Source organism: Tympanuchus pallidicinctus, unplaced genomic scaffold (genome assembly GCF_026119805.1).
Source record: "Tympanuchus pallidicinctus isolate F22 unplaced genomic scaffold, pur_lepc_1.0 scaffold1, whole genome shotgun sequence".
NCBI classification, from domain to species: Eukaryota; Metazoa; Chordata; class Aves; order Galliformes; family Phasianidae; genus Tympanuchus; species Tympanuchus pallidicinctus.
The window spans coordinates 92433009-92446212 of NW_026294618.1; the positions used below are offsets into that span (position 1 = coordinate 92433009).

The following is a 13204-nucleotide window of genomic DNA, read 5'->3' on the forward strand; positions in this document are numbered from 1 at the left end:
ATACAACTCACACATGAATAACTGCAACGGTCTGGGTTACTTTTCAAACATGTCAGGAAAACATTCTGTTCTTCAGGGACACGAGAACACAGTGAAGCAGCACACCAGCTCTTGGTTCTAGACATCTACTGAATTTTGGAAATAGCCTATCTTTTTAATTGTTGAAATTTCAGCAAACAGCTTCTCTTCCAGGAGAGCTGGGGTTATAAAGTACAACCCCCTGGTTTTGGTGCCAGTCCAGCAAAAACAGTAGAAATTCCCACATCCCGCCTCGCCACCAAAAAAGGTGCACTTTCAACAGCTACGTCAGCACAGCAGTCCATAGGGCCACAGAGTCAACTGGAAAAATGAACCAACCTTGATTAAAAAACATGTTACTAAAAATGGTGCTGCTTTTAATCCACTTGAGGTCATTGGTTTGATCCCCAGCTTGGAGTCACAAACAGCTGTGGCAGCACAAGTGTGGGGCCATAGGTGGCGGTGGCAGAGAGCAGGAAATCCTTAAAACCTGCAGCCAAGAACACGCTACGTAGAACTGTACATCACATTGTATGCAACTGTCAGAGGGACACACCACAGGCAATGAAGAAATCCTTCTTTTAGTTTCTTGCCCTGGTTCCTGCAGTCTGCCATGTAAAAGTATGCACATACAAGAATTCTAGAAGATACTAATCTGGATTTCAGAAATCACGTTGGTTAAGAAAAAAGGAATCTCAAGATGTGCTGTTTGTTCTAGCCATTCTCTGTTACATTGGCTTAACTGAAGAAATTACGAACAATGAGGCTAATAACTGCGTGCTGACAAGCTCTTAAGCCAGCTCTTGTGTTGAAGTACAAAAGATCTTGAACACTTACATTAAGATGAAAATCCTCTAAAAATCAACCCTAAGTTGCTCCTGACTAGACAACCCAAAGCTGGGATTCCTCCTTCAGAAAGAAAATATCCACATCTGATTCGAAAAACAGGTTCCAAACTTGGTGTGCCACGGTTCTGTGCAGCGCTGGGCTGTGTTACAGGGTTTGCACCTCCCACACCTTTCACTTTCACATATTTACAGCCCTTCTTGTCTATAAAACTACCAAAAAGCAATTCCTACCTTGCAGTTATACATGGCTGCCCCAACGTAAGATGGCGGAGCAGTGCTCCCTCCATGTTAGCTTCTGTGTTTGGGACAGCTGGTTCAGACTGCCAATGTATCTATCGCCTTTGATTAAGAGCTGTTGATCTGGAAGACAACACATTTCTGAAGGTGGATTCTCAAGCAGCACGACAGCAAAACTATCATCAAGAATAGAACGTATGCCCACCACACCCGTGCCTTTCCTGTAATTTCAGTTTGTCTCACTGCTCACATGCTAGGCTGGAGCTGTCGCTCAGCTCCCACACGGGTACCGGTGACCGGGTTCACACGCACCCCCTCAAGGCCGGATCCCGTTAGCCAGCGGAACGCCCAACCCCGGGCTGCCGCGGGACTCGAACCCGGAACACACGGAGGAGGCAGAGCCGCTGCCTGGCGCAAACCTTTCCGCGGTCCGCCGCTCCTGGCGGGGTCGCTGTGCCGGCTGGGCCGTTCCGGCTGGACCACAAACTCTGAGTCACACACTTCGTGATTGGGCAGCCGCTTTCCTCCGGCCAATGGGAGGCGTCCTTTCGCGGCTAGTCAGCGCCCGCCTACGGCGCCATCTTGCCGGCGCCGGGAGGAGCGGAACGGAGCGTAGCGGCGGGCAGCGAGTCGCCGTGCGGGCCCGCCATGCCGCACTACCAGGCCTGGGAGGAGTTCACTCGCGCCGCGGAGAAGCTCTACCTCGCCGATCCCATGAAGGTGGGTGGCGGCAGCGTCGGGCCGTGTAGGCCTGGCGGGTGGGCCGGGCATCCGGCTCCCGAGGGAGGCCTCGAGTAACGTGGCGCACCTGGGGCTCTCGCCGCCGCGTTCTTCAGCCGCCCGGTGAGGGAAGCAGCGCCGTAAGGCGGCCGCTCCGGGCCGCGTGCCTGCCAGCGCCCTGCACGAGGCAGAGGAGAGCGTTTCCCTGCATTTAATCCCGGTGGCCTTCAAGGATAAAAACGGAGCAGTAAGGAGGGGGCTCCTTGCTGATACATCATCGTCACGCTCCGAGAAGTAGAACCAAATTCCCGTGTAACTTGCCCACGGAACCGCGTTACCCGTGAAACGTGGGGACCGCGAGGACCTGATCTCAGAGAACTTATGTGTGCGCTGACCTGTGGTACCTCTGTACAGCAGGTGCACCGTGACATCCGGGAAGGGGATTAAAGCAGTTCTCTTGAATGAAAGTGTATTGAGAGCTGGCTTACAGCGTATGAGGCTGTATCTGTTTGAATTAAAGGAATCACAGAGCTGTTGGGAGGGACCTCTGGAGATCCAGACCAAAAGCATTGATTAACTCCTATGTCACTTTGTTGCCCACAGCATCACTTAAGACTGGAAGGGCTTTGTTTCCTGGAGAGTAATTGCTCTAGGAATTCTTAATATATGATTGCTTTTTGTTTCCAGTAACCTTTGTCTTCAGTTTGCACAAACATTAAAAAACTTCAGCCAAAAAGTTACAGAAGGCAACAGGACTCACAAGCCTGAGAAGACACCAGTAGGAAAGGCTTAGTTTCATTCACCAGAAGTAGTATCATAGAATTTTGGAATAGCATTAATTAAAGGGGACCTTAAAGCCCATTCAGTCTCAGCCCCCAGCCATGAGCAGGGCTGCCCAGGGCCCCCTCCAGTCTGGCCTCAAGCTCTCCAGGGTTGCAGTATCTTCTGCTTCTCTGGGCAGCTGTGCCAGTGCTACACCATCCTCTCAGTGAAAAACTTCTCCCTGACATCTAATCTAGATCTCCCCTCTTTTAATTAGTTCACACTAGTTAGTTCAAACTGTTCACCCTCGTTCATTTTCTAACTACCTATGTAAAAAGTTGATTCGCATTCTGATTATAAGCTCCCTTTAAGTATTGGAGGCCCACGACGAGGTCAGAGGCTCCTCTAGGCAGAACAAAACTTCCACTTCTTGTGCTGGGGGTCCCAGACCTGCCATGACATTAATAACCACTTCTTATGCAATTGCTTCCTACCTACTGATAAGAAACTAAAAATAACTTGTTACATAATGCTTTGCAATATCCAGTTAAATTAAGAGTTTGGAAAGGCTGCCGTTGCAGCCAGAAGCACCTTTCCCTCTCTGTAAGGGACCTTAAGGCACTCTCTTCCTTCACACTCTGCTGTGGCTATCAACTTGGTTATTTATGAGAAGGTTTATGTAGGCTCCAGAGTCATAGTTGGAGTACCCTTCTTTTACTTGCCTGAAAAGCTTTCGTATGCAACTGCACTTACCAAAAAAACTAAGAATTGTGGGAGACAGGTCTGCGTTGTTTGGGAGCTGATGAGGCTGGACAGCAAGTGGCCTTGCTTTAGTGGGAGCAAGTTACCTAGTCCATGTCTCTAACAGCCTCTGTTGTGCTGCTGAGCCTGCCTGGCTGAGAGGTGTAGTTACACAGGTGCTGTGGTCAGAAGGCTTTCTTGAACAAGAAAGATAAGTCTGTGAAGAGATCTCTCATAGAGACAGTCTCAAAACACATTTTGTAGTCATGGTGAATGTTGACCACATCATAGGTCAACAAAGACACCTTTATAGCATGGGTTGTCTTCCTTCAGAACGTTCTCAAAAGCACAAGTTGCTTTGTTTATAGATACTAATGCCAGCTGAGATCAGAAACAATAGAAGCCCCCTTGTTCTGCATTCAGGAAAACTCATTCAATGCTCAGTCAGTTGCTGAGAGTTGATTTTTATTACAATGGTTTTGAGAACTTTTGTAACTGAAGAATGCAGAAGGGCTGTGGGTAGGTTGAATCTCAGGGCAGGTTACTGTGGTAGGAGCTGTTTTTAGCAAGTAGAATGCTTGCTTCCTGACTTCAAACCTAGCCTTGTTGAGTGTTGAAAGCAATTTGAAAGAGCCCTTTGTTTGTTGTTTTTTTAAATTACACTAGAAGCGTTTTGTTATGTCTCCCCTCTCCGCTTAGGAAAGCATTAGCATGATTCAAGTCTGCATGAATGTAGCTACTGAATTAACTGTAGTGACTGGAACACTTACATCATACTCACCTAATACATAATTAGATACTGTATAAGAAAAGAAGTAATGCTGAGTTTATCCCACTCAGTCAAGCCTTTTCAAGTGTTCACACAGAACTATTTTCCTAAGGTTTCTTGTAAGAAAACTATGTGATACACAGTGAGAGAGTGTCTTACATTGGCAGGACTCTTGTCATCTGTTTACCTGTCAGTGGAGTCCCTGCACGTGCCACTGCTGTATTTAGTGTAGTTTGTAACATGCCTGTTGCTACTATAGTACTAATTTAGCATGTCAGGCAAGGAAGCATGGTGATTAGCTTCCAAACCATCTTGTCTGTAAGGTCAATAGACAGTGGAGTTGGGGTCCACTGAGAGGCAGCGAAACTGAAGCAGTGCAGAATTCTAATGAAGGCAGTCTGAACTCAGGCACTCTTCCCCCATACATTCTATAGCAAGTAATTTGGATATTAATTCTTAAAATGCTTGTCATTTCAGGTGCGAGTTGTTCTCAAATATCGACACTGTGATGGGAACCTCTGCATCAAAGTAACGGACGATGTAGCTGTAAGTACAGAACACGCTCTCGGGGCTTACTGGACTTCAAGTATTTGCTTTCTGCAAGTATAAGCTCTTAGCCATTGCCTTGAGTACCTCACAATTTCCTAAAACCTTGTTTTGCTCAGGTTTCCCTAATTTCCTTCTGGTGACTGAAACTGACCTCTGTAATTCAGCTCTACATAGTCCACAAGAAGCTCTAACAAACACTTCAGTATCCTTTATAGGTCTCCCCATATGTTTGTTTTTGTACAATCCTAAAATAGTTATCTGAGCACTACAAAAAAAATCCATCTTCATGGAACTACATTGGTACTTCCTGCTGAAGCGTTTCAGGAGCATCTTCAAACACATTTACTGCTGAGTGTGGTCCCTTCACTTTGCTCAAAGTGGTGACAGGTTTAATCTGTAGGGTAAGCTGCTGCTTTGTGATGAGAAGACACTAGAGTGTTATCACAGTGAAACGTGACATTCATTCACAGCACAAAGATCCCATCCTCTGAAATAATATTATGGTACCACAGCCATTTGTTATGCATTCAGAAGCATTTGAGCTGCATTTACTTACTACTCTTGTTCTAAATAGTCTGGAAGGGTGCTTAAACTCACAAGGGATTCAAAGAGGACAGCAGGTAGAAATAGAATTTATCTACATGCAGAAGTACATGCCAGCAACAAGTTCTGGTGGTAATAACATTACAGCCAAGTTACTGTTGTGCAGCCCAAGTAAGCAACAGTAGTATGCCCATTCCTTACACTGAGATCTGGAAAAAACCTGATTTTCCCTTCCCAGGGGTGGCCTGGCACTGGTATTTCCAAGGCAAGATGCAAAATTCCAATAATGACACAGTAGTGACAGGGCTTAGTTTGAGATGCTGATCATGGTGTACTGATAACAGGGAAGTAAAAGGCAGTTCAGTTTGAAGTTTTCAGTAATGGAAGATTGGTGTCTGTGACTTGTAAGCTTCAGCTTTTTTATTTCAGGCCTTCTTACCTGCTGCCAGTTGTGGAAGGCTGTTATGCTGATTGTTTTGTAAAGGGAGGAAATAAAGGGTTTCCTTTCTGCTAAGTGTACAACCAATATAGCTGAGGGAAAAAAAAAAAAAAATAAGCTTTTCTCTACTGCTCACAAGAGGATTTCATTGCTGGCAAAAGTTGCTGCATTCAGAGTGCTGGAGGATGGAGCATTGTTATGTGTAGTTGTTACGTAGGTCTGAGCAGTCAAACTGATGCTGTGCAGGTATAAGAAATTACTCATGCAGTGAAAGCTAAGCAGCCATTTTATGATTAGTCACCAACATATTGCTCTCGTTCCTTTTGCATTTACAGGCTTGTCACATGAAGGAATTCCTCTTCATCTTAATTAGATGTTATTTTCCTCATTAGAACTATCTTTAAAATGGATTTTGCGTAGGGGAGGGGGATCCTATCCAGTGGGAAATACTTGATGTTGTGTCACTAGCAGTGTATAAGGACTGCTAGAGGCAGAATATACTTTCAAGATATAGAGAACAGGATAGTGAAAAACCTTTTTCTAGATAAAATTCAACCTAAACCAAGTGTGCCCTTAAAGACAGCTTTAAAGCCCAAGTTTTACCACCTTTGAGAGAAAAGATAACAGAAACGATGAGCTTCACTGTTTTCAGAACAGAAGGCAAGAACCTTTGAAAGAAAATTAAACAGGCATTTTAAAAGAAGGTAGCTGTGTATTGCTGCTGCCACATGGTAGCAACATACCACAAACATTCATTGAAATACTTGTTTCATTGGTTCGAGCACAAATTCGTTGCAGCTGCAAGTGGGGTAAAAGCAGTGCAAATGGAATCTGATATTAAGCAACTTTCTCTTGCAGTGCTTGCTGTATAGAACAGACCAGGCACAGGATGTAAAGAAGATTGAGAAGTTCCACAGTCAGCTGATGCGACTGATGGTGGCTAAGGAATCCCGCAGTGCTGCCATGGAAACAGACTGAGCTGCTGAAAAGAAAGGAGCGCCACGGTCGGATTTCACTGGAAGAAAACATCTCTTGGATTTGAACAAATAGCGGGACAGGAGATGCTTTTCATGCCAAAGTGGACTGATACAAGTGTAGAGTATCCTCCTCCCCTGACTCCACTTTGGAAAACTAGGAAAATTAATGCTTTCAATTGAAAGCTTATATTTATTTTCGGGAATTGAACAAGAAACTATTCTGACACACTAAGTACGCTAAGAAGACAAGTCTTCACAATCTACAGTACTTGTGTGAATTTGGTGGGCCACAAGCATATTTCTGGAAAGTTGTAATAAAATTCCATATAGGTTTTGTTGTCTTCATATGTTATGCTGATGTATTCTCAGTGAGAGGCTTTATTAACATAATACTGTAGTGTGATTAATGGATCTAATAAATATTTACATAAATAATATACTTCAGTGGGGTTTAGAAGAATGCAATTTTAACATTTCACTTCAGAAAGCAGCCAATGTATATTAAGACTGCACCTAGCAAAATTTTAGCTTTTAGCATTGATTTTGGTCACGTGTAACATCAGCAATGCATCTGTAGAATCCATGTTATATTGGGTAAATAATTAAGCTTCTCTATTTGAAATGTTAAAGTAACACTTGCTGTGTGCAGTTAGCAATACTTGAGCAGTTTCTTTTCTGGTTAGGCAGATATTGATGAAAAATACCAGAACATTCTTTCAGTACTTGAACTGTTGCATACTAGAAAAGGGGACCTTTGCCATCCTTGCCTCAGGCAGAGTTGAAGTGTATCAGCAGGACTAATTCTAGAAGCTCTTGCCTGTTATGTTAATAGAAGAATGCAACCAGCCACTATCCAGTCATTTTTAGCTATTTGTGAACTGTGCATTTTCAAATATTACATGAGGCACATGGATATCAGCCAGCTGAACAGACAGATAAAAACCAGCTTAATAAATACAACTGTCAAAAATAGACCCGTGCCCACTACACTTTGACTTTTTTTGCATGCTTACCTCTGGTAAGGTGATGAAAACTTTGTCTTTTACAAATGTTTTTATGCTTGACAGCCCAGTAGCTGAAATTGATACTGGACCATGCATACTTAAAACCACACTTTGTTTTTTTATATAAATATGCTACTGCTGTACTGTATGCCCAGATTGCTTTGGCTTTAAGAAAAAAAAAAAAAAAAAATCAAGCTGTGAAAACAAGCCAGAGCCATACAAGACTTGTCTGTGCTAGCATTTAAATATGGCAAAACAATCCACTTCAATAGCTACCTGTTATCACTGACATTAAATAAGCACAATCTAATTAGAAGCAATTCTCACATTTGCTGAGGTCTCTAACACAAAACACAGGCTCAGCTGCTGCAGTAGAGTACCCAGTAACCAGCTGATGTGCAACACTGCATGCTTTTGGAAAGCCCTTAGGTGCTAAATTGCCAGTAGCCACTCTGTAGGAGTGACCTACATGTAATGTTTTTGGATTGGCTTTTGAAATGCAGATAAACCCAGAGAGAATTATGGACTTCGTCCATAATTAAGCTGTAATAAGATACTGTGATCTGAAAATTTTCCTTGATGCTCCAAATTGTCATCTTAATATTACAATATAGCACGTTAAGGACTCAAGCCATTTTTTAATCTGGAATACTGTTCTGTGGTGTATGGGTGCTGTGTAGAAGTCACACAAGTGAAGTTTTACACTACTAACTTGGCAGGTGCAAAGGCTGCTGCTATTTCAGTGTGATTTTTGGCCACTTACAAATTGGTTTGGCATGAGAGGTCTTCTGTGAGCAGAGGGACAGAAGGATTTGACTGTATTCACTTGTGCATGGAGGATAAAGGTAAAGAGAGGGCTGCAGGTAAACTTTGTGCACCAGGGGGCTGAAAGGATTGAACTAGAGACTGAGGAGGTTTTAAAGAGGAGTACTGGTGACTAGCAGAGGAAGGGATTACAGTGCTATACTAAATTGCAGTTGTCAAGAAAAAGGCAGGAAAATCAATTTCTGGTTGCCTAAATTCAGACATTATTGCTGTAAAATCACAAGGAAATATTAAAGCTGCATTCTTAAAGGCGATGTTATGCTTGTTCTTTGTGTACCTGCTGGAAAATGAAGATGGTACTAAGCTATTATAATAAAAATACTGCTAAAGCTATTGTTTTAAAACAAACAAGCCTTCAGAAATTCACTTAGGGGAAAAAAGATGACATATTTAATGCTTTTTGACTTTGTCCTGCAGCTTTCAGTCACTTCAGTACTCTGTTGATGGGATGCTTCGTAGAAACACTGAACTCAAAGCTCTGCTTCGTACTGCTAATGCTCTTGTTGAGAGTACAGTTCGCACTTGTTGCATCTGTACTGTAGTTACCAACTCCTAATAAACGTTGTCACGGAGTTAAGCCAAACTGCCAACTGCTCAAAGGTGTCTGTTGATACATGATGGAAAAAAAAATATATATATATATATATATATATCAGCTTAACATGGCTGCTGCATTAAAAGATAGCTGATGTGCATAGAATATCTGCACTCAGAAGCACTGAATGCAGCAGCCCAGCCTATCAGCAAATGCTTCTGGTTTCCAGAAGCAATTGTGCCAATTAAAGGATGCAAACAGCCAGCTCAGGAACCTATGTGTGACTTGTCTGGTAATGGAAATCTTTGCAGGAGGACTGAAGCTATTAAAATCAAAGGATGGTTTTTGCTTACTTTAGCTTATTTTGTTGCTGCATACGTTAGTCATTTTCAGTGACCATCTTGTTCTGTGAGTGCAGTTTAATAAAAAGAAGGGTCTATTTCCTTCAGAGTTTTTAATTCTAAGCCTCTGGATATGCAAGCATATTCTGGATTACAGGAAGATCCTTTAATTATCTGTAGAAGTGAGAACTGGTTACAAGTCATGGTTTTAGAGATGCTTGTGAAAGAGGCTTTTGTTTTCATCAAAGTCAAGCTAATGCTTTCAAGAGCATCAGATTTATTCCAGAAAATTAGGTGCTTTTGTGCCTGAGTCCGTGCAAATAGGGAATTGAACTGAGGCCAAGCCTTTGACAGTGTTTTAACTTGTCAAAATAATTACGTTTTATCTCCATAAGTTCTTTCCTGCAGTGCGAGAAAGAAGTGGATACTGCTCAACACCCCTGTAATAAATGTGGAGGAACCTTGGTTTCTGCCAGCCACTGTTAGTAAGCCTTTGATGATTGTTGTTCCCTTGGGTTGATTTTAAGGGATTACATCATCTGTAAAGCGTGTTGCCCTCTTGCTTCAGAGGGAAGCAATCTGCTCACTTCTTTGTAAATAAGGATGGGAACACACTGTTGTCCTGTACTCGAGCTTTTTCCCCTTCTTTTCTGCTTTAGGGGAAGAATGTTCCACAGAAATGATACTGTGACCACTTCTAAAAGGCATTTGAGATTGATCTGAAGTGGAAAAAGGAATCTACAGCAAATAGCTATGCAGAAGTAAAAACGTGTGATATCTTCTCATCTAGAGACCAGATTCTGCAACGGTTCCCATTCTTTCAAGAGACTGAACATCAGCACACAGCCTTACAAAGTTGGATCTCAAACTGAAAGCCTGGTTTGTACAATGCACTGTGCTGAGGTAACTTTAAGCGTCATTGACTGAAATGAAGTTGCTTTCGTCAAGCATATTTTAGAAGGTTTCTTGTGAAGATCCATTAAGATAGATAACAACTAACTTGCTTTTTAAAAATCTAGTCTATGCTCCACATCGAGTTTTTGCTTAAGTTAACAGTGATCTCACTTCCAAGAGATGAGGTATCTACTCTGAGAACTTGGTACCACTTTGAAGGTAGATTCTGCATGACTGGAGATAAAAAAATCTTTGTAAGCAAACAATTGCATTATCTTTTACACAGGCCTTGAAAGGTATTTAAATCCAGGCAAGAGTTAAATCACCTTTGTGTTGGAGATGACATAAAAACACCTTTCATCTGTTGTTACTTTTCCAGCAAATACTCTTCAGACTGACTTCCAGATAAGCCTCCCCAGCTTTTTATTGGGAGGAATTACCATGAGCTGGAGGTAGATGTGGCTTTTTAGTCTGTAGAAGTGGTGCATTTATCAGAGAATGTTACCACAGTATTTCAGGAAGAGAACAGTCACTCAGCAGAACACAAAGAGAGGTAGTCCACTAATCCCTGACAGTTGGCATAGGCCCCCTGGCTGCTGTAACAGACCAGGAGGCAGTAAGAGCACAGTCACAGTGTGATAGCAGAGTTTAGTTACCCACATGTAAGTGCAGTTATTTTTGTACACTGTCTTTGTTTCTAGTGAATACGCATTTTTTCCCCCCCTTACATTGTGCCTCAGTCACTTAGTCACAGGTGTTTGCTCTTGGAGTCCCCTGATGGGAACAAAGACTTTCTGCTGTCCTAAAAACATCTCAAGCCATTAGTGCCATCTCTGAGGGCTCTTGGTTCAAGAGCTGGCCAGGCTCCCAGCCAGAGCCTGTGTGCTCAGCCTGAGTGCCCCCATAATGGCAGCCCATGATGCAGGGAATTTGGGTATTAGAAAACTAAGAATAAATTTCTCTTATGCTGCAATTGATGGCATTCATGAAACTGTTTTCTATTTAAATCAAGACCACCTTTGAAGAGGTTTTTGATTCTGCACTCATTCTTCTGTCTGCTTTTTTGTGGCAATTCTTAGTCTTTTTGCTAGAGCTTAATATTAGTCATGCTGAAAGGCCTGGGAAAGGTTTGATTTGTTGCTTTCTCCTTTGAAGTTGTGCTAGCACATTGCATTCATTTTTTGTCTAGAAATGGTATCTCCATAAAAGGCCCAATCTGTTCTGCTGATACTGAGAAGAATCCTCCTGAGCATCGCATGTGTGTTTACAGCAAGATTTCAAACACCAGTTTCATAGGGGAATTGAGCTTTCTGGAAACCTATTGAAATACTTGCTGACTGGTCGTGAGCAATGAGAAGTCACTGCTCACACTGGCTAGTGAAAAAAAAAAATGTATTTTAAGTGGGTTGCTGATGCATGTAAATAGAGCCATCTAAAATACAGTTCTCTTGTCATTATGTGACTGAAAGATGAAAGGCTTGCCTCAGGGCACTAATAAATGAGCTCTGGCAAGTTTTGAGCAAGCCTTAGAGAAGCTACCTCCCAAAGATATCCTTTCCTTTAAGAAGCCAGCAGATAGGAGGATGAACAAATGCTTTAAGCATGTCAGTGCAAATGTTGATGTCTTTCCTTAAATTACTATAAAATAGCTCTTAAAATTGGAGAATAAGGAGGCAGCTGACTTTCTCAGTGAGCATTTAACAATCAGTTCATAGAATGGTTTGTGTTGGAAGGGACCTTTAAGACCACCTTGTTCCAGTGCCCTGCTATAGGCAGGGACATTCCCCTCTAGACCAGGTTGCTCACAGCCCCATCCAGCCTGGCCTCAAATGCTTGGCTGCTCTTCTTTGTTTCATGAAAAGTTTCCCATGGCAGTGCTACCCAATAGCTGAGGGCAGCAGCCAAAGAAATAGAAGAGATTCACCTGGGCTTACACACAGGGGGAAGCCTTATGTGTGCTCCTCACTCAGCAGAACTACATAACAGGTGACTGCACTTAAACATGCAACCAACTCACCATATTTTCAGTGTTTCCATGAGAGCAAACAGCTGCTTTCCAAACAGCTCCCTAACCACTGCAGCAGTGCTCCGTGTCATCTGACCAACATAACAAAACTGGAATTCCACACTAGCCTGGGTCAATGTAACAGCTGGTTGCTGATGCCTGCCATCTCTATCACACAGTTTCTAGCACACCTCAGAGCTTTGGCTAAACTCTTTCCATTTACCAATGCATCAAAAAGCTCCTTAATCTGGAGACCTGCTATTATAGTATTCTGCCTGTTTGTGTGCTGACACAGCATCACCAGAGGTCAAATGAGCGCTTAGGGAAAGGAAAGTCAGGGCTCAGGGGCTCTGAGGAGGGCTGAGAAGAGTGATGGGAATAGAAGAGCCACCAGTTAGATTGGCTTAGACCACCGCAGAACCTCTATTACTTATATTCTGTTATCTCCCTAGCTTGCTTGTAAAAACCTCACAGTTGTCCATTAAATGGTCTACAGTGTAGATTTTACTTAACATTTAACTGGAAGACTGTCAATAACTGAAATATTTTCATGTTGTTTTAGTTCATACAGACAGTACTTAGTAGTACAGAAACAAAGACTAGTTTCTCACTCAGGGCCTCCAGAAGCCTCTCAGATGGAACATTCTGAACTGAACATGTGCTATCAGGTAAAGGAATATCCCACAGATGTACAGAACTGTCTGATAACTCTTAAAATGCTAAGTACTGAGATTGAGAGTGAGTAGCATTTAGGAAAGCATACACAACATCAATAGCAGCTGCCCAACGCACAGCTACTCCAAACCAGAGTGTTTTTAAGGCGCCTCCTGACTGCATCCAGGTGGCCCCTCACAATAACCCATTCAAACACCACAACATCTACAGGGTACCATTTCACTAACAGAATCATAAGGGCTCAGAAAGCTTACCAAGATCATCACGTAAAGCCAGCAACCCACATCCCCCATAACTAACATTCTACTCACAAAGAAGCAAC

The 13204-nt window shown here is 42.8% G+C and overlaps 1 protein-coding gene across 1 annotated transcript; it reads left to right on the plus strand.

Annotated features, from left to right (window-relative positions):
- Positions 1 to 1665: 1665 nt before the first annotated feature.
- Positions 1666 to 9022, plus strand: SRP9 (signal recognition particle 9). Its single transcript, XM_052672719.1, has 3 exons — positions 1666 to 1823; positions 4573 to 4641; positions 6485 to 9022. The coding sequence occupies exons 1-3, from the start codon at positions 1752 to 1754 to the stop codon at positions 6602 to 6604; spliced, it is 261 nt and encodes an 86-aa protein (XP_052528679.1). The 5' UTR covers positions 1666 to 1751; the 3' UTR covers positions 6605 to 9022.
- Positions 9023 to 13204: the final 4182 nt, after the last annotated feature.